General features: G+C 44.0%; 2 protein-coding genes across 2 annotated transcripts; both read right to left on the bottom strand.

The window, feature by feature from the left end:
- Positions 1-1,263: 1,263 nt before the first annotated feature.
- On the bottom strand, positions 1,264-12,545 carry tmc4 (transmembrane channel-like 4). Its single transcript, XM_020478019.2, has 16 exons — positions 12,358-12,545; positions 11,844-12,027; positions 11,539-11,687; positions 7,539-7,694; positions 6,981-7,066; positions 5,267-5,412; positions 5,011-5,158; positions 4,709-4,867; positions 4,393-4,550; positions 4,066-4,186; positions 3,768-3,865; positions 3,485-3,668; positions 3,207-3,337; positions 2,810-2,965; positions 2,012-2,090; positions 1,264-1,892 (listed from the first exon to the last, which is right to left on the bottom strand). Exons 1-16 carry the CDS (start codon positions 12,395-12,397, stop codon positions 1,782-1,784), a joined length of 2,106 nt encoding a protein of 701 aa, XP_020333608.1. The 5' UTR covers positions 12,398-12,545; the 3' UTR covers positions 1,264-1,781.
- A 500-nt stretch (positions 12,546-13,045) lies between these two features.
- Positions 13,046-22,319, bottom strand: mboat7 (membrane bound O-acyltransferase domain containing 7). The gene is made up of 9 exons (XM_020478017.2): positions 22,192-22,319; positions 21,451-21,530; positions 21,142-21,271; positions 19,099-19,225; positions 18,838-18,994; positions 18,174-18,369; positions 16,097-16,249; positions 15,813-15,989; positions 13,046-15,639 (listed from the first exon to the last, which is right to left on the bottom strand). Exons 2-9 carry the CDS (start codon positions 21,524-21,526, stop codon positions 15,228-15,230), a joined length of 1,428 nt encoding a protein of 475 aa, XP_020333606.1. The 5' UTR covers positions 21,527-21,530; positions 22,192-22,319; the 3' UTR covers positions 13,046-15,227.
- Positions 22,320-25,954: the final 3,635 nt, after the last annotated feature.

Raw genomic sequence — 25,954 nt, forward strand, 5'->3', positions numbered from 1 at the left:
GGAGATGTTTGATATGGGTCTGGAAGGAGAGTTTACAGTCTAACCAGACACCTAAGTATTTGTAGTTGTCCACGTATTCTAAGTCAGAGCCGTCCAGAGTAGTGATGTTGGACAGGCGGGTAGGTGCAGGTAGCGATCGGTTGAAGAGCATGCATTTAGTTTTACTTGTATTTAAGAGCAATTGGAGGCCACGGAAGGAGAGTTGTATGGCATTGAAGCTTGCCTGGAGGGTTGTTAACACAGTGTCCAAAGAAGGGCCGGAAGTATACAGAATGGTGTCGTCTGCGTAGAGGTGGATCAGGGACTCACCAGCAGCAAGAGCGACCTCATTGATGTATACAGAGAAGAGAGTCGGTCCAAGAATTGAACCCTGTGGCACCCCCATAGAGACTGCCAGAGGTCCGGACAGCAGACCCTCCGACTTGACACACTGAACTCTATCAGAGAAGTAGTTGGTGAACCAGGCGAGGCAATCATTTGAGAAACCAAGGCTGTCGAGTCTGCCGATGAGGATATGGTGATTGACAGAGTCGAAAGCCTTGGCCAGATCAATGAATACGGCTGCACAGTAATGTTTCTTATCGATGGCGGTTAAGATATCGTTTAGGACCTTGAGCGTGGCTGAGGTGCACCCATGACCAGCTCTGAAACCAGAATGACAAACACTTGCACAATATGTAAGTAACCGCCGAGTTTAACTGAATCACAGACCGAACGTTGTCCCACACAATAAACTGGCAAATTTCACAAGCACTTCTAGCTGATGGGTGGGTATAATTTGTGGAACGTTCCAACAGGAATCTGTTCCAAAAACTTCGTAAAGTATAATGTTGTATACAAACTAACATGATAAATTCACCTATTTAACTAGCTGCCGAATAGGCATAAACTCACCACATAGCTTATTCTTAATGTTTGTCCATAGGCTACCAGAGTGAGGACAGACATAGCCCACTCCCTACCCGGTATTTTATTCTGCCGCTATACAATTTTGTATCCGTTGTTTGCTGGCAACCTTGATATTTACGAACTTTTTGTAACAGATTCCTGTTGGAACGTTCCACAAATTATACCCAGCGGACTGCGAGGGAACGTGCTTCGGTAGACAAATGTTTACATAATGTGCAACAATGACTCCTGAGATTGAAAATACAAGCGACAGAACCTACCGTCGCCGCAAAAAGTCAGGTAAAAAATACTTTCACGTGGATATTTTATCTCCACTTCCTACTGTCAAAAGGACCAACAGCACAGACAACCTGGTACGTGTAAATATAATTGTATTCAACATTCTGGCTTGGAAGGACTCTTGCGTCTTTTTTAGAGCGACTTCTTTCACACTGAATAACCATAGGGTAAACACGGTCACAGTCTGATGTTTAGGCAAGAGGTGAGTAAGAGAATGCAAAGGAAATGAACACGGCAATTGCTGTTACAGATATTATGAGAGAGAAATGGGGTAACAAACTAAATCTTTAATATACTAACCCTTAGCCCCATGGAAGTCATTTAGCAGAAGCTCTTATCCAGTGACTTACAGTTGGTTCATTCATCTTAAGATACCGTAGCTAGGTGAGACAACCACCACTCAATCATAAGTAAAACTTTGCCTCAAACATAGCTATCCGTACACTAGAGAGTGACAATTGTAAAGTTATTTGTGAAGGTGTAGATAGGTTTTGCATGTGGCAATAGCACAAAGAACATATCTAAGCCTTTAAAATCTACAAAAAGTGCCTTGGGCTGGGATATGGGCCGTGGGTTTGAGCCTGGTGTCTGAGTCAGTTTGCGGCACCAGTGTCAAATGTGTCCAATTGGTCTCTTGTTGGAACCCCCATCTCTCTACTCAGCTCTTCAATCTGCTTGACCAGGAACTGCTTATCACGTCCCTCCTGTTAGAGTTAAACACACTGTTATACAAGGTTAAGCTTGAGTATGGGCCATAGACATGGTTTTGTTTCAAACATATATTTTTTGTATCATGTAGGACTTCTCCCCATCCATCACTTACCAGTTTAAGCTGGGCCTTTAGCAGATCAACACTCTTCCCATAGACTGTGGCTAGAGCTGCTACGTAACACAGCACCACACTATCAGGACAGAGGAGAGCACAAACACAGTCAGAATGTTATGTACAGGAATCTGAACACATGGAAATAACCCATGCTGACCAAATGAGTCTATGCAGATATGGGCCTCCCATTTGTTGAGTTCCAAAACAATATTACATCATCAAACACAAGGTAGACAGTAACACACTGACCCATGTACCTGCAATGGACAATCGGATCAGTAACATGCTGACCAGACCGGACATGTGGCTTGCGTTGCAAAATAAATGTAGAAATCGATGTTATTCAATTATTGCACCCACACTACTCGCACGCGCCAACAAGCATCTGCGTTGCCAAGGACTAAAATAGAAGTCCTGCAATCGCAACTCCTCCTGCCTCTCCCATCTCCTCATTGGTTTATAGAAGCAGGTACCCATGTGCCATCTCCTCATTGGTTATACCCACGTGGGTGATTGAAAGACAAACTGTTTTGCCGGTTGTCGTGGTAATACTATGAAAGTGTAGATGCCAATCACCATATAAGTTCAAAGATGAAAAAGCCTGGAAGGAGGAGAGATGACTAGAAACGATTCAGTTGACCGTTGTGTGTGGATTAATTGTCAGAGTAGAGGACCTGTGTGGGGGGACAAAATACATTTATGCACGATGGCGCACGCGCGCAGCCGGTTTGGGTTCCTTGTAAGACTAAATCACTCAGGAGAAAATTAAGAGATCAGTAAGACAAGGTGACTCACCAGGAGAAGATGAAGAGAGGGATGGAGAAGGCCTGGGAGCCCATGTAGAAGATGAAGTCCTGTGTTGTCAGGGAGAGAGTGTAGAAGGTGTTGGGAACGATACTCCACATCATAGTGAGAGAGCGGAACGGACCACAGCTCATAGAGGGATGGATCCTGAGGATGACATATCAACACCCTCACCAACTACCACCACTACTACACCTGGTCCATCTGCCATTACTATCCCTGCACTGTATAACAGGCTTCCTTCCTGCTGCAGTAGAGATAGAGGCTGCGTCCGAAGTGGCACCCTATTCTCTATATAGGGCACTACTTTTGACTATAGGCCCTGGTCAAAAGTAGTACACTATATAGTGAATAGGGTGTCATTTCAGACGTAGGCTGAGTCACTCACTGGGCCAGGCTGTAGATCATGGCGACGAGGGCGAGGCCCCAGCCAAACAGCAACACCACCAGGAAGAAGATGGTGGAGGTGGTGGAGCGGAACGTCTTCACCGCCGGACGACAGTTAGAAAACAGAGTGACCTGGAGGAGGAGGAGAGATTAAGAGGGGGGGGGGGGATTGTGTAGTGAAATGAAACGGATCTGGGGCCAAACGTTCACTTGAGAAACCTTTCAGAAAATGAATTGATTACATTTCCATTATTGGTACAGTATGGAGAGCAGCCTGACCTTCTTGCAGTAGAAGAGGATGAAGAACTTGAGTGTGTTGATGAGAGGCAGCAGAGGGCAGAACAGAGCTCCAGTCCACACCACTGTCTGACCGTAGACCAGACCCAGCACATTGGGAGGCACCAAGAACTCCTGACGACCTACCCACCGGGTCAGTACACAGGAGTAGTGGTCCACAAACAACCTGCCACAGTATGGAAGAAGAGATTATCAATAAATGTGATAGAGGATGACTAGCTCATAGATTGAGTTACACCACAGTAGGGTGTACAGTGTACACTACCTGCGTGGAAACTCCACCAGGATAAGCATGGCGATGGTAATGAGGAAGTCAAACAAGGCCAGTTTGTACATCTCCTGTCCCACACGCGTCTCCCAGCACTGGGTGGCAGCAGCAAGACAGACAGACATAGCATGGGTGGTAAAGAAAATAGAAGATGATGCAACATGGTTGATACCAGTTCTGTACTGTAGGTAGAATTGGATGGAGATATCATATTTTCAGCCTTTTCTAGACCAATCTGCTAAATTAGACCCTGACTGCTACCCAGGATACCGTGCTGTATTAAGAGAGTAGTTACCGGATATTCCTTGTTGTTGTACTGGCAGAGCTCACATTTTGGACTGTCTTTAAAGCAGGTGATCTGACTCCACAGAGTAAACAGCAGCACTCCCAGACTTATCATACGCAGAAACACTGACCTGAACACAGGAGGGAGGGACACAGTCAATATTCACACACACGAGCACATGCACACACACAGAGACATACACACACGTATGCATGCACACACACTGGTTGAGTGAAGATCTAGCAAAGCGATCACACACACACTAACCTAACGTAGCAGGCGTAAAATAAATGTCAAACTAGGGATTCGGCAGAGGCTACACACACACACACACACCTGAACAATGCCACGATGATGGTGGTACTAGGAGAATATCTCTCAAACAAGGCTATCTGGTCACACATGAAGGGTACAACAAAGTTTCCTGTTGTGATGACGATGGAAGGAAGGTAAACCCAGAACAGGCCCAGAATGCCCTCTGCTCCAACTTGCACCTAGGAACCACAGGGAAAGGGTTGCAAAGGTCAACCAGAAAAGGTTAAAACAGCCCCAGGATACCCACCTCCCTGTATTGACTCAATATGACATGGAGAGGATGAAAGGCCAAACATCCAATCAATACTTTGTTTTGTTTCTTGTGTTTTTGACTGACCTGGCTGAAGACCGTAGCCTTGAAGATGCCAAAGAAAGCTCCTCCTATGAGGGCGAGGGAGATGAGCATGAGGAAGATGCGTAGAGAACACAGACCCACTGTCTGACCTAAGGTTAGAGACAAAGCCTTTTTCTGTAGCCTCTCCTCCTCCAGGTCCACCTGACAGAGGGAGGAGACATATAGAGGAGGGGAGAGAGAGGGGAGATGGGAGGAATAGAGGGGAGAGATCATACAGAGAAATTAGAGGGGAGGAAAGAGGAGTGCATCTTCAGTGACCCTGCAGTAAGAGGCAGAGCTCCTACCTGTAGCTGGTAGTGGATGCTTTTCTGTTTGAGTTTGGTGGCCCGGTCTCCCTGGCAACCGTAGTCCCAGCCAGTGAACACCATCTTGCTATAACTGCCGGCAGCACCGCTGCCTGTTGCCACAGCAACACGAAGTGCGCTCCCCATGCTGTATAAGGGACCAATCGGAGGGGGGTAAGTAAGTCGTTAGGTTTAATGTCCATTCTATCCATTTTATTTCTATGCAGAGGGAAGTGTAGGGCATTCCAGAAGGTACCGTGCGATGATGCAGATAAGACAGAAGGCGAAGTAGAAGACGGAGGTGAGGAGGTAGGCCAGGGGCAGGTTGTAGTGGAAGCCACTGCTCTCTGCCACGGTGTTGTTATAGTAACCATAGAACATGTAGGAGTACTCCATGAAACCCTGGGAGAGGGAGATGGGTGGAGGGTGGGAAGTGGTGAGAGTGGAGCCTACTAGACTAGAAGCGTACCAGACTTGACATAAACTCACAAAATGACACAAACCCACAAGCAGACAGACTGTACGTTATTTTTTTTATTTCACCTTTATTAAAACAGGTAGGTCAGTTGAGAACAAGTTCTCATTTATAACTGTGAACTGTGGCCAAGATAAAGCAAAGCAGTGTGACAAAAACAACAACACAGAGTTACACATAAACAAACGTACAGTCAATAACACAAAATAAAAGAAAAATAGAAACATCTATGCACAGTGTGTGCTAATGTAGAAGAGTAGGGAGATAGGCAATAAATAGGCCCTAGAGGCTAAAATAATTACAATTTAGCATTAACACTGGAGTGATAGATGTGCAGATGATGATGATGTGCAAGTAGAGATACTGGGGTGCAAAAGAGCAAGAGGGTAAGTAATAATATGGGGATGAGGTAGTTGGGTGTGCTATTTACAGATTGGCTGTGTACAGGAAAAGTGATTAGTAAGCTGCTCTGACAACTGATGCTTAAAGTTAGTGAGGGAGATATTAGACTTCAGTTTCAGAGATTTTTGCAATTTGTTCCAGTCATTGGCAGCAGACAACTGGAAGGAAAGGCGGCCAAAGGAAGTGTTGGCTTAGGGGATGACCAGTGAAATATACCTGCTGGAGCGCGTGCTACGGGTTGGTGCTGCTATGGTGACCAGTGAGCTGAGATAAGGCGGGGCTTTACCTAGCAAAGACTTGTAGATGACCAGGAGCCAGTGGGTTTGGTGACGGATATGTAGTGAGGGCCAGCCAACTAGAGCATACAGGTCACAGTGGTGGGTAGTAAATGGGGCTTTGGTGATAAAACAGATGGCACTGTGATAGACTACATCCAGTTTGCTGAGTAGAGTGTTGGAGGCTATTTTGTAAATGACATCCCCGAAGTCAAGGATCGATAGGATAGTCAGTTTTACAACGGTATGTTTGGCGGCATGAATGAAGGAGGCGTTTGTTGCGAAATAGGAAGCTGATTCTAGATTTAATTTTGGATTGGAGATGCTTAATGTGAGTCTGGAAGGAGAGTTTACAGTCTAACCAGACACCTAGGTATTTGTAGTTGTCCACATATTCTAGGTCAGAACCGTCCAGAGTAGTGTTGCTAGTCGGGCGGGAGGGTGCGGGCAGTAATCGGTTGAAGAGCATGCACTTAGTTTTACTAGCATTTAAAAGCAGTTGGAGGCCACGGAAGGAGTGTTGTATGGCTTTGAAGCTCGTTTGGAGGTTTGTTAACACATTGTCCAAAGAAGGGCTAGATGTATACAGAATGGTGTCGTCTACGTAGAGGTGGATCAGAGAATCACCAGCATGCACAGGCAGAAAGACAGACGGACGTGCAGACAGACAAAAGTGTGTGAAAGGCCAAGGCCTCTTAAAACAGAGCTAAATGGTCTTGCATACTGAACTTCAGAGAAGTGTTGTTCTCTGTGCTGTATTCAGTATATCTATAACCAGTGGTACACAGGACTAGATTACACATGTTGTGTTTTCTCACCGTTCCAGAGAGTAAGTCCAGGAAGTACTGGTAAAACACCACCAGACCTTGAAGATTTGGATCATAGACCTTACACACCTCTGGACCTGAGACACACACACACACACACACACACACACACACACACACACACACACACACACACACACACACACACACACACACACACACACACACTCTCAGCTGTTTGAAGATAAGCCAAGGTCACATTTGATCATGTTTCCCACCGCAGCCTTGGCACCGAATACCTCAGTTCCATGATCTGCTACTTTGTTCGGGACTCTATTCTCAAACCCGTGAGAGAATACCAGTAACAACTGCTGCAATATTTGCAGTTTCAATCCCTCAATTCAATTAAAAGTCCATCCTCTAAGGCAGATCTGTTGCTATGATACTGCTACAGGGAACAGTGAGAAGATATTGTTTTATATTGGAGACACACAGAATAAGGTTAATAGACTGGACTGGAACAGAGATAGTGAATGTCACTCCAATGCCATCACCCTTTAACCAATCATAGGCCTGGTTTCAAAATGCATCCTCCAGTGCTGGCCTTACCAGTGCTGTCCACTGTCATGTTACTGGTGCTGGTGGATCTGAACACGATACTGGGGATGAGGATGAACCCAGCAATCAGCAAGAACGACAGGAAGTTGAGCACCACCAGGAAGCGCAGGAATATGAAGTAGGACTGGACACCACCGCCAAAGTGGCCTGCAAAGACAGGGGTCACAGGGCCATGTTGTGAATGTGAAGGCAACATAATTAACTACAACATTAGCCCTGGAATGTTATTAATATTTTTCAGTATTTCATAATTAATTTAATTAATTAAAAATAACATATTGGGATGCAATGTCAGAATGTAATACATTTCAACTCCTACGTGACATGGTACAGGTGTCTTCTTTGTTTTAAGCCCATAACCATGTGTATGAGGTGTCTATTTTAGTTTCAAAAGAGATTTGTTTAAGACTACCAAGAAACACTGTGTGACTCTGATTTAGCCTAATGCAGTAGAAATGTGTGGAACTGAGGCCTTTTAGATATTGCTGAAAGCCTCGGGAAAACGTAATCGATATATGTGGTCGTTGTACGTGCAAATGCATATAGTTAAGTTCTGTATATGTCACATACAGTTGAAATGAGAAGTTTACATACACCGTAGCCAAATATATTTAAATTGAGTTTTTCACAATTCCTGACATTTTAATCCTAGTAAAAATTCCCTGTCTTAGGTCAGTTAAGATCACTTTATTTTAAGAATGTGAAATGTCAGAATAATAGTAGAGAATTATTTATTTCAGATTTAATTTCTTTCATCACATTCCCAGTGGGTCAGAAGTTTACATACACTCAATTAATATTTGGTAGCATTGCCTTTAAATTGTATAACTTGGGTCAAACGTTTCAGGTAGCCTTCCACAAGCTTCCCACAATAGGTTGGGTGAATTTTGACCCATTCCTCCTGACAGAGCTGGTGTAACCGAGTCAGGTTTGTAGGCTTCCTTGTTCGCACATGCTTTTTCAGTTCTGCCCGCACATTTTCTATGGGATTGAGGTCGGGGCTTTGTGATGGCCACTCCAATACCTTGACTTTGTTGTCCTTATGCCATTTTGCCACAACTTTGGAAGTATGCTTGGGGTCATCGTCCATTTGGAAGACCCATTTTGTGGCCAAGCTTTAACTTCCTGACTGAGATGTTGCTTCAATACACACCTACGGACATATTCAATCAATCCCTATACCAGTCTGCTGTTCCCACATGCTTCAAGAGGGCCACCATTGTTCCTGTTCCCAAGAAAGCTAAGGTAACTGAGCTAAACGACTACCGCCCCGTAGCACTCACATCCGTCATCATGAAGTGCTTTGAGAGACTAGTCAAGGACCATATCACCTCCACCCTACCTGACACCCTAGACCCACTCCAATTTGCTTACCGCCCAAATAGGTCCACAGACGATGCAATCTCAACCACACTGCACACTGCCCTAACCCATCTGGACAAGAGGAATACCTATGTGAGAATGCTGTTCATCGACTACAGCTCGGCATTCAACACCATAGTACCCTCCAAGCTTGTCATCAAGCTCGAGACCCTGGGTCTCGACCCCGCCCTGTGCAACTGGGTACTGGACTTCCTGACGGGCCGCCCCCAGGTGGTGAGGGTAGGCAACAACATCTCCTCCCCGCTGATCCTCAACACTGGGGCCCCACAAGGGTGCGTTCTGAGCCCTCTCCTGTACTCCCTGTTTACCCACGACTGCGTGGCCACGCACGCCTCCAACTCAATCATCAAGTTTGCGGACGACACAACAGTGGTAGGCTTGATTACCAACAACGACGAGACGGCCTACAGGGAGGAGGTGAGGGCCCTCGGAGTGTGGTGTCAGGAAAATAACCTCACACTCAACGTCAACAAAACTAAGGAGATGATTGTGGACTTCAGGAAACAGCAGAGGGAACACCCCCCTATCCACATCGATGGAACAGTAGTGGAGAGGGTAGCAAGTTTTAAGTTCCTTGGCATACACATCACAGACAAACTGAATTGGTCCACTCACACAGAGAGCATCGTGAAGAAGGCGCAGCAGCGCCTCTTCAACCTCAGGAGGCTGAAGAAATTCGGCTTGTCACCAATAGCACTCACAAACTTCTACAGATGCACAATCGAGAGCATCCTGGCGGGCTGTATCACCGCCTGGTATGGCAACTGCACCGCCCTCAACCGTAAGGCTCTCCAGAGGGTAGTGAGGTCTGCACAACGCATCACCGGGGGCAAACTACCTGCCCTCCAGGACACCTACACCACCCGGTGCTACAGGAAGGCCATAAAGATCATCAAGGACATCAACCACCCGAGCCACTGCCTGTTCACCCCGCTGTCATCCAGAAGGCGAGGTCAGTACAGGTGCATCAAAGCTGGGACAGAGAGACTGAAAAACAGCTTCTATCTCAAGGCCATCAGACTGTTAAACAGCCACCACTAACATTGAGTGGCTGCTGCCAACACACTGTCAATGACACTGACACAACTCCAGCCACTGGGAATTGATGGGAAATGATGTAAATATATCACGAGCCACTTTAAACAATGCTACCTTATATAATGTTACTTACCCTACATTATTCATCTCATATGCATACGTATATACTGTACTCTATATCATCGACTGCATCCTTATGTAATACATGTATCACTAGCCACTTTAACTATGCCACTTTGTTTACATACTCATCTCATATGTTATACTGTACTCGATATCATCTACTGTATCTTGCCTATGCTGCTCTGTACCATCACTCATTCATATATCCTTATGTACATATTCCTTATCCCCTTACACTGTGTATAAGACAGTATTTTTTTGGGAATTGTTAGTTAGATTACTTGTTCGTTATTACTGCATTGTCGGAACTAGAAGCACAAGCATTTCGCTACACTCGCATTAACATCTGCTAACCATGTGTATGTGACAAATAAAATTTGATTTGATTTGATTTGATACCTCATGATGCCATTTATTTTGTGAAGTGCACCAGACCCTCCTGCAGCAAAGCACCCCCACAACATGATGCTGCCACCTCCGTGCTTCTCGGTTGGGATGGTGTTCTTCGGCTTGCAAGCCTCCCCCTTTTTCCTCCAAACATAACGATGGTCATTATGGCCAAACAGTTCTATTTTTGTTTCATCAGACCAGAGGACATTTCTCCAAAAAGTACGACGTGGTCCACATGTGCAGTTGCAAACCGTAGTCTGGCTTTTTTATGGCGATTTTGGAGCAGTGGCTTCTTCCTTGTACCTGTTTCCTCCAACATCTTCACAAGGTCCTTTGCTTTTGTTCTGGGATTGATTTGCACTTTTCGCACCAAAGTACTTTCATCTCTAGGAGACAGAATACGTCTCCTTCCTGAGCGGTATGACGGCTGCGTGGTCCCATGGTTTATACTTGAGTACTATTGTTTGTCCAGATGAACGTGGTACCTTCAGGCATTTGGAAATTACTCCCAAGGATAAACCAGACTTGTGGAGGTCTACAATTTTTTTCTTTCTGAGTTCTTGGCTGATTTCTTTTGATTTTCCCATGATGTCAAGCAAAGAGGCACTGAGTTTGAAGGTAGGCCTTGAAATACATCCACAGGTACACCTCCAATTGACTCAAATTATGTCAATTAGCCTATCAGAAGCTTCTAAAGCCATGCCATAATTTTCTGGAATTTTCCAAGCTGTTTAAAAGCACAGTCAACTTAGCGTATGTAAACCTCTGACCCACTGGAATTGTGATAGTGAAATAATCTGTCTGTAAACAATTGTTGTAAGAATTATTTATGTCATGCACAAAGTAGATGTCCTAACTGACTTGCCAAAAGTATAGTTTGTTAACAAGAAATTTGTGGAGTGGTTGAAAAATTAGTTTTAATGACTTCAGCCTAAGTGTATGTAAACTTCTGACTTCAACTGTACATACAGCCCAGGATATAGATGTGTATGTAGTTGATATTTGATTAACCATTGCCTGATTTGATTGAGTGATACAGTGTGATTGAATCTGTCACCTCCTATCTTATGCAGAGCCTTTCTCCACAGAGCTACGTAGGACATGACTCCCCCTGCATCTGCTCTGAACCTGCTCAGGGACTTGGCCTTGCTCCTTTTCCACGACTGCCAGCTAGTCACCACAGGCACACGCATCTGTTGCACCTCCCTGGAAGGGAGAGTAGGGGGGAGGAAGAGAAAGAGTATGTTTTTTTTTGGAGAGAAGTGAGAGAGCATAGTATGTTTGTTACCTTCAGGACAACAACAAAGGAATTGCACATTGGCAGAGACGCTAGTAACTACTATGACCACTGAGGTCCCATACCGTATCGCTCTCTTCAGACGCATGGTCATAGGCCGCTCTCTGAGGTCCTTAGGGGGTCCCGAGTCACCCTCCTCTCCCCCCTCCGAGGGGGGAGAACCCCAGTTGAACTGAGGGCCATTCTGATTGGACACTACAGACTTACTCCGTAACCTCACCAACTGCTGGGCACCATGGTAACTGTGGGCTTGGAGAGGGCAGAGGAGGGCAAAGATATATACGGAGAAAAACTATGAGTGATGTCCTGAGTAAGCCCAGAGTCAGTGTAGTTGATTGGTTGTAGTTTTGGAAGAGTTGCAGTCTGTTGTTGCATTATACTTGTGTGGTACACATAATTCAAGCATATTTTAAAGTATACATTCTTGGAAAATCTCCCTTTACCATGTAATAGCATATTTTTGTATAGTACAAAACAAGTCATCCTAAGTGACCAGGAAGCAAATCACTGAACACAAAGGCACACCTGTACCGGAGACAGAACATACCACACCTACAAAACAGTTGTCGCACAGCTTACCTATAGTGGAGCTCGGTCTTTGTAGCTCACTGAACTCCATGAGACCGAGAGGATTCCACCAACACTTCAGAAACACTACAATCAAACAACCAGTCCTCTGTATCTCACTGCTAATACATAGTTAATCCAGCATACAGGGATAGCTCTTTTACGAGGTAGAATCCAGGAATCACTCCCCCTCAGACTTTGCTCCATGCAATGAATCATCTCTGCCACAGATACTTCCTTGTACGTTTAACCCATTCACTCCTGGTAGACTGTTAGGTTACACTCCACTCCGCTTACATCCAACAGAACATGGACGTTAGTAACTAATGCAGTATCAACAAGCTGGGGTGTTACAAGACATTTGATGACTAGTTACAGGTTAGACCCATAACGTAATCATGTAGGAGTGTTTACTGTCTGTGCTTCAGTTCATAAATCTTTCTGTACACTGATGTGACATGTTGTTAGGTAACCATAGAGGCAAGCCTGGGTGGGATTTGTGTGTTTGTGGCTGTGCGTGTGAGTATGTGCAAGGGGATAGGGGAACGTTGATCATTTTCAGGTCGGACAACTCCTATAGTAAGTAAAAAAAACATAGAATGAACCATGTCAGATCAGAAATTGCAAGAGAAATGTGCACTAATAAAACTACAGCCAACATCCATGAACAAAACACCAATAAGGAACAAGACTTTAGACGTGTTGAATATCTGAGACATGTATTCCGTTGGTAACACTGAACTGTTACAAGGCAGGGAGAGTTACAATCATCATAGTATCAAGGTGAAACCATTCAGAAACAAACAAAAATACACAAGAAATATTACATGTGACAGAGAGAAAGATGGAGAAGCAACCATCAAGGAATGTTTTCTATACTGGTCATGTACTGAAATGACTTGGCTGATAAAAACACAAGGGAGTCGTTTCTTCGGGGCTCGGGTTTTGGCACAAGGAAAAGGAGGGAGGGTTTGGCTATATCAGATTGTGGTAAACAATAATAATACAATGCTTCCATGCTATCTAGTCAATTCAATTACAGAAATACCATTCCAAATCACTTTTTGTATTCTACTGTCAGCACAATATATATATTTGAAATACCATTACATTTGTAATAAGATGGCAGTCAAACATTTTGGCAGTGACTGAGGACTGACTGGTAAGGTAGTAGCTTGGTCTTTCTACAACCTTACCATAGCAGTCAGTCAGTCAGTCCTCAGTCACTGCCAAAATGTTCTGACTGAGGCAACTTATTTCCTAATAGAATGCACTACTTTTGGCCCAGGTCTGACCAACAGTAGTGCACTGTCTGGGGAATAGCCGGGTGTCATTTGAGATGTAGCCAGTGACACACAAACAACAATGAAGAACAATAAAATAAATATTCACCATACAGTATATAATTACATCTCTAATCAAATAATCTGACACCAAGAACTCAATTCTGGCATAATTGCAGCAGATGCTCTATTTATGTTACGTGCATCTGTCCACAAGAGATTACTAATCAAATAACTACGGAATGCAGGACAGATCATTTTTGTAAAGAAGAGCTGAGTAAAATGCTCATTTACAGGCCAAGTCAAATCAAAAGATCACCCAAAACAACGTTTTAAATAATGCAGTAAAATAAATTCACATTAAAATCAACATAGCAAATACCTTAAGCAATGTTATGTATTTTTCTAAACCACAGATTCCATTCTGAAATTTGCATGGGTCTTTTTGGTTCCAGTAGCCCCTCTTGACACAGTGAAAGTTATTTCAAGTTTCTTGGTCTTTACTCTGAGAACAAATCACTGAGGATGGCTCCACTTAATAATGACAGAATTTGTGTTCTTTCAACTTGGAGATAAGGGAGAAATGATCATCTTCTTATCATAATACAAAACCTAATAAGAATGTTGAGGAAAGAGAACGTATACAACTGCCACATTCATAATGACTGGATCCTCTATATGCGTTTTAAAACTAGACAAGTATAACTCAGTATGTACTCATGGCTATCCAAAGTTCACTTTTCTGCACTATTCTATAACTGATCATAGGAACGGTCTGATCAATGAAAACTCTCAAATATAAAGAAGCAGAAAATCTTGTTGCCCTGGGAAAATGCATTGTTGATCTGGTTATGGCTTGAGATAAATGCCTGACTTGTATTTAACTTTGAGTAAATCATGCTTTGATGTCAATGGGATTAGAGATTTAGCCCAAAATACAGACAGTTCAAATTGAGTCCTTGCTCTATGAATGGATTCAAGGGATGTGCCGCTGTGGTTATACAGTACTTTATACTCTGTTTACAGTACTTTATACTCTGTTTCAAGGCAGCATCTTGAACATACAATTTTGTGTCCTCTAAACTAATTGAAGTATATTTGTATGAAAATTGACTGTGATTTGAAATAAATCACACACATACATACACAAGTGAAATAGCTGAATAATCTCCATCCCCCTGAACTTTTTTGCCACTCACACATCAAATAACATTCATTAAGCAAACATTCTTTCACCCAATTATACCTGTATGTACACGTGGTTTGTAATGTAATATCACCATGGCAACTGTTACTGGGTTACAACAATGTTCATAAGGATTCACTGTATTCAGCTAAAAGTCCAATGATGTCTCCTGGTTAGGGAAATCCTACAACTTCATCTATTCTACCTACCAACTGCAAATCCAACCCTAGTAGGGTCTAGGGGCCCGTTTGGGATTGAACATAACTCTTCTCTACCAGGGGAGACATCACTGGACCTAACGGACAAAAGTGACCCATACAGATCAGTGACAGACAGCGCATTGTGGGGAATAGTAGTTCTTTAGTAAACCTATCCTCCCCATACAGTACATCCTCCCATCCATCAATCCATTCTCACTCTGTCTTCTCTCTCACGTCCTCTTGCTTCACCTCTTTCTTCTCCCCCTCAATTTTCTCCTCCTTTTCACTCTTCTTTCTCTCCCTCTTTCCTCCCTTCATCAGCCTCCCGAACAGAATGCAGGCCAGGGCGATGATGTGGATGATGAAGTAGATGGAGGTCCAGTAGTGGACGGTGTCGCTGGCCTTCAGCAGGACGAAGCCCATACACATGTAGTCATAGGCCCTCATCTTGAGGAACCAGTGGACCCAGTCGAAGGCACTCTGACCCCGGGGCCCCAGCTTGGCCCTGACCGACGCCTCCATGGCTGACTCAGCCGCAATACACAGAGGAATGGTGAGGAATGACAGGTAGTAGCCAGCGTGAAGCCCGTGCCAGTATGCACTGATGAACATGGTCCATCCAGCCCTGGGAGAGAATTGTGAAACGTATGCATCAAATGACATTCAGGGGACATCTTATCTGGCAGTTACAAATATATTGAAAGTTGACTGTAGTTTTGTAGTTTAACAGACTATGAGACAGTTTATTTTAGACACAACACACATGCCTTCTCTAGTGAACCTGCATAGGGCCCTTACTTGAGTGCGTAAGCCTTGAAGGGGGAGTTGGGGTAGATGTAGTGATGCAGCCACCACTGCACAGTCATGTTCCAGTAGCGCATCCCGTGTCGGACCTTCACACAGAAGTCAGTGTTGTATGGGTCAATGTTCTGGATGGTTTTGAAGTCGTACACAACCGGACTTTCAGGGTCAGGGCTGGAGAGACCGAATAATCAAAACCAAGATTAAACACTTACATAATTATGAATGAATGTACTTTACTGTTTTCCCCAATTGGACTGAATATCCTGTGTGAGACTTGCCTGTAGTTGACAGTGGGACCCCCTCCCGGCTTGGAGAGCGCCCCCTCTGGGTAACAGCCCAGTCCTGCGCTGATGCAGCCAGCCTCGGCCCCACACCATGCAGCGTAGAACCGCATCCGGAACACAAAGAACACCACAGTCATGTAGAACAACCTGGAGGGGGGGATAGAGAGAGACCTCCTTAATGTATAACTACGAGTGAAGAGCAACAATGGTCTGGAATACTAAATAGACAAGAGTTCTGTCTCAATTCTGTTTCACTGGAATTGGTGCTTGTCCTTAAAATAGTTTTCTGGGAAATCCATTTAGCCCTTTATTATTTAATGGTTTCATTTCCCGTAGCTCTCTGGAGAGAGAGAAACAGCAGTGAATGAACTCACAATTCTGTTATGCCAACTCAATAAATATAGAAATAAAAACATCTACTCTACCGTTCAAAAGTTTGGGGTCACTTAGAAATGTCCTTGTTTTCCATGAAAGCATACATTAAATTAGTTGCAAAATGAATAGGAAATAGTCAAGACGTTGACAAGGTTATAAATAATGATTTTTAATTGAAATTATAATTGTGTCCTTTTAATCTTTGCTTTTGTCAAAGAATCCTCCATTTGCAGCAATTGAAGCCTTGCAGACCTTTAGCATTCAAGTTGTCAATTTGTTGAGGTAATCTGAAGAGATTTCACCCCATGCTTCCTGAAGCACCTCCCACAAGTTGGTTTGGCTTGATGGGCACTTCTTACGTACCATGCGGTCAAGTTGCACCTACAACAGCTCAATAGGGTTGAGATCCGGTGACTGTGCTGGCCACTCCATTATATACAGAACACCAGATGACTGCTTCTTCCCTAAATAGTTCTTGCATAGTTTGGAGCTGTGCTTTGGGTCATTGTCCTGTTGTAGGAGGAAATTGGCTCCAATTAAGTGCTGCCACAGGGTATGGCATTGCAAAATGGAGAGATAGCCTTCCTTCTTCAAGATCTATTTTACCCTGTACAAATCTCCCACTTTACCACCACCAAAGCACCCCCAGACCATCACATTGCCTCTACCATGCTTGACAGATGGCACCAAGCACTCCTCCAGCATCTTTTCATTTTTTCTGCATCTCACCAATGTCCTTCTTTGTTATCCAAACACCTCAAACTTAGATTTGTCTGTCCATAACACTTTTTTCCAATCTTCCAGTGTCTGTGTTCCTTTGCCCATCTTAATATTTTCTTTTTATTGGCCAGTCTGAGATATGGCTCTTTCTTTGCAACTCTGCCTAGAAGGCCAGCATTCCAGAGTCGCCTCTTCACTGTTGACGTTGAGACTGGTGTTTTGCAGGTACTATTTAATGAAGCTGCCAATTGAGGACTTGAGTCTGTATCTCAAACTAGACACGCTAATGTACTTGTCCTCTTGCTCAGTTGTGCACCGGGGCCTCCCACTCCTCTTTCTATTCTGGTTAGAGACAGTTTGCGCTGTTCTGTGAGGGGAGTAGCAAACAGTGTTGTACGAGATCTTCCGTTTCTTGGCAATTTATCACATGGAATAGCCTTCATTTCTCAGAACAAGAATAGACTGACGAGTTTCAGAAGAAAGGTCTTTGTTTCTAGCCATTTTGAGCCTGTAATCGAACCCACAAATGCTGATGCTCCAGATACTCAACTAGTCTAAAGAAGGCCAGTTTTATTGCTTTCTTTAATCAGAACAACAGTTTTCAGCTGTGCTAACATAATTGCAAGGGTTTTCTAATGATCAATTAGCCTTCTAAAATTATAAACTTGGATTAGCAGGAGTGATGGCTGCTGAAAATGGGCCTCTGTACACCTATGTAGATATTACATTTAAAAACATTTTTTTTTTATTTAAATCTGCCGTTTCCAGCTACAATAGTCATTTACAACATTAACAATCTCTACACTGTATTTCTGATCAATTTGTTGTTATTTCAATGGACAAATAAAATGTGCTTTTCTTTAAAAAACTACAATTTCTAAGTGACCTCAAACTTTTGAATGGAAGTATACCTTGTTTTGATACAAGCAATTTTTTTAACAACATTTTTACAAAATCAAGAGTGCTGTTTTGCTACCTGAAGAAAAAGTGATGTTCCAGGAACTCTTCAGTGCGGACGTATGCCAGGGGGAAGTACATGTTGGCGGTCAGGAACAGAGCTCCGTAGACAGGCACCAACCTCAGCCTCAGCATGCAGGGTACCCAGCCAGGAAGGTCCAAGGAGCTGGGCTGCCTCAGCCAGTCCACATAGGTTTGGAACCGGAAGAACGGGCCTTTTAGGGAGATGCAGGGATAAATGAAGGGATGAAGAGAGAGCATTGAGGGAGAAGTGGTAGGATAGACAAGGTGAATAGTACAAGTTAGAAAAGACAAGGAGAGAGAGGGATCATTGGAGGACAAAAAAAGGATAGATTGCAAGGAGGAGTGTTAACGGGTGATGGATGAAGGAGTGAGTAAAAAAAGGAGGGAGAGTTACAGGAAGGTCATGTAGTGGAAGAGAAAACGTAAGCAGACTCACACAATATTTTACTAGTGGCAGATAGAAAGACAGAGAGAAACAGTTAAAATGGGTGCAAAAGCAAATTAGTGGCAAATCATACTAGATACATTTACACCACACACATACACACTGAAGCCATTCACCTGTCACCATATCAAAAAGAGGTCCAGAGAAATATGGATATGTTGACAGTAGCCCTGTATGATAAAACAAACTAGGGAATGGGGCTAGACAGCCTTACCTGTCATTATACCCACATAGCAATAGCTATAGGCTATCATATCATAGAGGGAAGGCTCTTGGGACAGTCCACCAACCACAGGAGACTTAGAGAATGAGCTCACTTCCTGTTTCTTCTCCAGGTGAAAACTCTGCACCTCATTGGCCAGACTGACCATCTGAATGAAAACAAGTGGGTTGTTACTGTAAACAACATCATGATGCATTATGCCCTTGCATTTCAGTAATCGTGTATGTCCTCCATCTCTTCCTGTAGATGTACCTTCAGAGTCAGGAGTAGCTGAATGGCGTTGGCAAAGGGTGTTGGCGGCGGCAGGCCGAACCATGTGACCAGTCTGAAGAAGAGGAGGTAGAGGAAGGTCCAGGCCAGAGAGAGAGCTGGGGCACTCCTGAAGAAGGTAAACAGGGGAATGGGTGAGAGAGAGAAGTTCCTGACTGTCACTAAATAGTGGCACACCATTACGACACAGGAGTGTTCTAAAGTGTATGTTGATATAGTTGAAGTCAGAAGTTCACATACATCTTAGCCAAATACATTTCAACTCAGGTTCACAATTCCTGACATTTAATCCTGGTAAAAAGTCCCCGTAATAGGTCAGTTAGGATGACCACTTTATTTCAAGAATGTGAAATGTCAGAATAATAGTAGAGAATTATTTATTTCATCACATTCCCAGTGGGTCAGAAGTTTATATACACTCAATTAGTATTTGGTAGCATTGCCTTTAAATGGCTTAACTTGGGTCAAACATTTCAGGTAGCCTTCCAGGTTGGGTGAATATTGGCCCATTTCTCTTGACAGAGCTGGTGTAACTGAGTCAGGTTTGTAGGCCTCCTTGCTCGCACACGCTTTTTCAGTTCTGCCCACATATTTTCTATGGGATTGAGGTCAGGGCTTTGTGATGGCCACTCCAAAACCTTAAGCCATTTTGCCACAACTTTGGAAGTATGCTTGGGGTTTGGAAGACCCATATGTGACCAAGCTTTAACTTCCTGACTGATGTCTTGAGATGTTGCTTCAATATATACACATAATTTTCCTACCTCATGATGCCATCTATTTTGTGAAGTGCACCTGTCCCTCCTGCAGCAAAGCACCTCCACAACATGATGCTGCCACCCCCGTGCTTCTCGGTTGGGATGGTGTTCTTCGGCTTGCAAGCCTCCCCCTTTTTCCTCCAAACATAATGATGGTCATTATGGCCAAACAGTTCTATTTTTGTTTCATCAGACCAGAGGACATTTTTCCAAAAAGTATGATCTTTGTCCCCATGTACAGTTGCAAACCGTAGTCTGGCTTTTTTATGGCGGTTTTGGAGCAGTGGCCTCTTCCTTGCTGAGCGGCCTTTCAGGTTATGTCAATATAGGACTCATTTTACTGTGGATATAGATACTTTTGTACCTGTTTCCTCCAGCATCTTCACAAGGTCCTTTGCTCTTGTTCTGGGATTGATTTCCACTTTTCGCACCAAGTATGTTCATCTCTAGGAGACAGAATGCATCTCCTTCCTGAGCGGTATGACGGCTGCATGGTCCCATGGTGTTAATAGTTGCGTACTATTGTTTGTACAGATGAATGTAGTACCTTCAGGTGTTTGGAAATTTCTCCCAAGGATGAACCAGACTTGTGGAGGTCTACAATCTTTTATACAATCTTACAAACCTCTGACCCACTGGAATTGTGATACAGTGAATTATAAGTGAAATAATCTGTCTTTAAACAATTGTTGGAAAAATGACTTGTGTCATGCACAAAGCAGATGTCCTAACCAACTTGCCAAAACTATAGTTTGATAACAAGTCATGTGTGGAGTGGTTTACAAATTAGTTTTAATGACTCCAACCAAAGTGGATGTAAACTTCAGTTGTATATGATTTGTTTATTTTGAATAATGTCTCTTAGGGCTGGGAATTGCCAGGGACCTCACGATAAGATATTATCACGATACTTTGGAGCTGATACAATATGTATTGCGATTTGATACTGTGAATTTTTTTTTGCGATTCGATGTTCCAAACATACTGCTCACCATATGTCTGCTGCAAAGGGACAAGAGAGAACCATGAAAACACAAGTTGTGATCAGTAATGGAAATAAGTGCTGAAAACAAATTGGCTCCGGGTTTAAAAAGAAGATGGAGAACAAGTTATGAAGGGAAAATACTGGAGTTTTGTTGCAGGTACAGCCAACTAGCACAAGAAATTATATTGCGATATTGTCAATACAACATACGATACAACATATCTTCTAAAATAATATCTCGGTATGTAACTGCATGGATCCCCCCCATCACTAATGTCTCACCGCCAGCTGCTCTTGATGATGATCCATGTTCCAAGCACTGTCACAAGCGAGTGGAGGGCATGGACCTGACAGGTTGCTATGGTGATCGAGAGGCCCAAGAGCAACGCTGCCCCCTGCTTCACTGGAGGACCTACAGCAACAATAACACCCACACACATTTCACTTACAATGAACCTTCAGAGCAGAGCAGACAGGCCTATTATACATCATGTGTTAAAATTTAGAATTGTGTTTTTCAGTGTTCATATAGTCTAGGAGACACCATATAGGTTAGGTGAATTTATTTTGACGGCTAGATAGAATACTCACTCGGGTACCGGAATAGGAACCCGATGGGGATGGAAGCAGCGAGAATTCCCAAGTAGACCAGCTCATCAGGAGACATCTCTCTGCACACAGGTACAAAACACACACAGTACAGTGTGATCATGGTAACTTAAATAGGTCCTCTGTGCTACATGGAAAAATGCTATGAGAAATTTGACTGCAGTTTGCATACAGCATCATTATGACAGTGATAAAGCCTGTGATTGACAACTTAATGTCTGTTCTATTCGAAGTTGCTATGCATGTTGGTTCCTCAAAACACACATATTGGTACAAGCTCAGTAGTATAAGAAAGTGTTTATAACATGCACATGACTCGACATCACATCGTCATGATCAAAATGTTACACCACTGACATGAGTTAGTGTGTGGGCTGAATCAGAACTCGCCTGATCATGCTATGGATGGAGTAATCACAGAATTGCAACATACGCGTTACAAATGTTAGCACAAGCTAAGCTAGTTAGCTACTGCAGCCTTGCGTGACAACAGAGGAAGTACCGCAGTGACGGGAAATATTTGTTCTAGAGGATCTTCTATAGGCGATAAATTACTCATTCTAGAAACGCAAAAAATGTGGCTAGCTATCCCCCAGGACCACAACAAGCTAAACTTGCTACAGTAGCAGCCAACGTTAGCTCTTAGCTCAATGATTGTATTCCCTGTAGATGTACATCTCTGTTCAAAGGATGTAGCTAAACTTCTAAAGTAAACATACTCACGTTTAAAATCAGGCAGACATTCAATATAGTTAACAATCCCTGGAACAAATATTCAAGCACAGTGATGATTTGGTAAATCCCACTTCCTACTACCGCAACAACGTGTCAATCTCAACCAAAACCCCGCCCACGGACACTGCCTAGTCCATAAATGAGGCAGTACGTTTCAAAAATAATAAATAATTCTGCTTGAAATGGTTTGGAATTTGACATTAATATAGCGAACCCAATTATTCTTGAGGAATATTACTTAATGCTGCATAAGCTTTGTTCAACTGTCATACCAAATGATACACTGAACAAAAATACACTGCTCAAAAAAATAAAGGGAACACTAAAATAACACTTCCTAGATCTGAATGAATTAAATATTCTTATTAAATACTTTTTCTTTACATAGTTGAATGTGCTGACAAGAAAATCACACAATAATTATCAATGGAAATCAAATTTATCAATCAAATTTATCAACCCATGGAGGTCTGGATTTGGAGTCACAAACAAAATTAAAGTGGAAAACCACACTACAGGCTGATCCAACTTTGATGTAATGTCCTTAAAACAAGTCAAAATGAGGCTCAGTAGTGTGTGTGGCCTCCACGTGCCTGTATGACCTCCCTACAACGCCTGGGCATGCTCCTGATGAGGTGGCGGATGGTCTCCTGAGGGATCTCCTCCCAGACCTGGACTAAAGCATCCGCCAACTCCTGGACAGTCTGTGGTGCAATGTGGCGTTGGTGGATGGAGCGAGACATGATGTCCCAGATGTGCTCAATTGGATTCAGGTCTGGGGAACGGGCGGGCCAGTCCATAGCATCAATGCCTTCCTCTTGCAGGAACTGCTGACACACTCCAGCCACATGAGGTCTAGCATTGTCTTTAGCATTAGGAGGAACCCAGGGCCAACCGCACCAGCATATGGTCTCACAAGGGGTCTGAGGATCTCATCTCGGTACTTAATGGCAGTCAGGCTACCTCTGGCGAGCACATGGAGGGCTGTCCGGCCCCCCAAAGAAATGCCACCCCACACCATGACTTACCCACCGCCAAACCAGTCATGCTGGAGGATGTTGCAGGCAGCAAAACGTTCTCCACGGCGTCTCCAGACTGTCACATGTGCTCAGTGTGAACCTGCTTTCATCTGTGAAGAGCACAGGGTGCCAGTGGCGAATTTGCCAATCTTGGTGTTCTCTGGCAAATGCCAACCCCCACCTGTGGACGTCGGGCCCTCATACCACCCTCATGGAGTCTGTTTCTGACCATTTGAGCAGACACATGCATTTGTGGCCTGCTGGAGGTCATTTTGCAGGGCTCTGGCAGTGCTCCTCCTGCTCCTCTTTGCACAAAGGAGGAGGTAGCGGTGCTGCTGCTGGGTTGTTGCCCTCCTACGGTCTCCTCCACGTCTCCTGATGTACTGGCCTGTCTCCTGGTAGCGCCTCCATGCTCTGGACACTACGCTGACAGACACAGCAAACCTTCTTGCCACAGCTCGCATTGATGTGCCATCCTGGATGAGCTGCACTACCTGAGCCACTTGTGTGGGTTGTAGACTCCGTCTCATGCTACCACTAGAGTGAAAGCACCGCCAGCATTCAAAAGTGACCAAGACATCAGCCAGGAAGCATAGGAACTGAGAGGTGGTCTGTGGTCCCCACCTGCAGAACCACTCCTTTATTGGGGATGTCTTGCTAATTGCCTATAATTTCCACCTGTTGTCTATTCCATTTGCACAACAGCATGTGAAATTTGTCAATCAGTGTTGCTTCCTAAGTGGACAGTTTGATTTCACAGAAGTGTGATTGACTTGGAGTTACATTGTGTTGTTTAAGTGTTCCCTTTATTTTTTTGAGCAGTGTATAAATGCAACATGTAAAAGTGTTGGTCCCGTGTTTCATGAGCTGAAATAAAAGATCCCAGAAATGTTCCAAAATGCTTATTTCTCTCAAATTTTGTGCACACATTTGTTTACATCCGTTAGTGAGCATTTCTCCTTTGCCAAGACAATAAATCCATCTGACAGTTGTGGCATATCAAGAAGCTAATTAAACAGCTTGATCATAACACAGATGCACCTTGTGCTGGGGACAATAAAAGGCCACTCTAAAATGTGCAATTTTGTCACACAACTCAATGCCACAGATACCTCAGGTTTTGAGAGAGCGTGCAATTGGCATGCTGACTGCAGGAATGTCCAATTGAGCTTTTGCCAGAAAATTGAATATTAATTTCTCTACCATCGTTTTAGAGAATTTGGCAGTATGTCCAACAGGCCTCACAACCACAACCCGGACAGCTCATTAAACCTTTTTATTTTTGAAAACCTTAGACTTTCTGCACAAACGGTTAGAAACCGTCTCAGGGAACATCATCTGCATGCTTGTCATCCTCACCAGGGTCTTGACCTGACTGCAGTTCTACGTCGTAACTAACTTCAGTGGGCAAATGTTCACCTTCGATGGCCACTGGCATGCTGGAGAAGTGTGCTCTTCATGGACGAATCCCGGTTTCAATTGTACCGGGAAAATGGCAGACAGCGTGTATGGCGTCATGTGGGCGAACGGTTTGCTGATGTCAAGTTGTGAGCCGAGTGCCCCATGATGGCAGTGGGGTTATGGTATGGGCAGGCATAAACTACGGAGAAACGAATGCAATTGCATTTTATTATTGGCAATTTGAGTGCAGATATACCACGATGAGGCCCATTGTTGTGCCATTCATTGTGTTCAGTGTATATACCCCATCAGGACCCTGAAATAAGCTTGTTTTATGCCATTGTTAAACATGGTTAATATCATTTCATATTATGGATATTTGTTCCTAGCACCCATAGCCGTCTATGAATGGGTTTACATTTCCCCAGCACCATGACTGAGTGGAGGGATGGCTGCTTTATCATTTCAACCGCAGATTGGCCTAAATTTCAAGTGCCAAATTTATGAATATCAGTCTAACTCGGCTGTTAGATAAAACGTGCATTTTACCTAGCTACTCTCCATGAATCCACAATCCTATGGGAGCGTTATGGCAGACAAAGCACTTGCCATTTGCTTATTCTTGAGACAGCCTACAGGGAGGTCAGACCTGGCAGTGTGGTGCCGGGACAACCTCAGCAAGACAAAGGAGCTGATCGTGGACTACAGGAAACGGAGGGCCGAGCACGCCCCCATGCATTGCTGCGGATGTTGTGGAGCAGGTCGAGAGCTTCAAGTTCCTTGGTGTCCACATCAGTAAACTATCATGGTCCACACGTTGAAAAGGGCACACCTCTTTGGTTGAATAGATTTGGCATTGGCCTTCAGATCCTGAAGCTCTACAGCTACACCGTTGAGAGCATCTTGACTGGCTGCATCACCACTCTGTATGGCAACTGCTCAGCATCCAACCGCAAGGCGCCAAAGAGTAGTGCTTATGGCCCAGTACATAACTTGGGCTGAGCTCCCTGCCATCCAGGACCTCTAACCCAGGCAGTGTCAGAAGGCCCTAAAAATGGACTCCAGCCACCAAAGTCCCAGTTATGATAACAGGGAACACCAATGCACAAAGTCTGGAACCAACAAGATACTGCACAGCTCCTACCCACAAGCGGTCCAACTGCTATTTAGTTAACCAATAGCTAGATGATCTGCATTCACCCTTTTTTTGGCCCTCTTGACATGTCACCATTCAGTCCATTGACTAGTCACTTATCTACTTCAATTCCTTAATACCCCTGCACATCAACCTGGTACCATGTCTCTGGCCAGGTTATGGTTAGCCAGTTATT

Source organism: Oncorhynchus kisutch, linkage group LG2 (genome assembly GCF_002021735.2).
Source record: "Oncorhynchus kisutch isolate 150728-3 linkage group LG2, Okis_V2, whole genome shotgun sequence".
NCBI classification, from domain to species: Eukaryota; Metazoa; Chordata; class Actinopteri; order Salmoniformes; family Salmonidae; genus Oncorhynchus; species Oncorhynchus kisutch.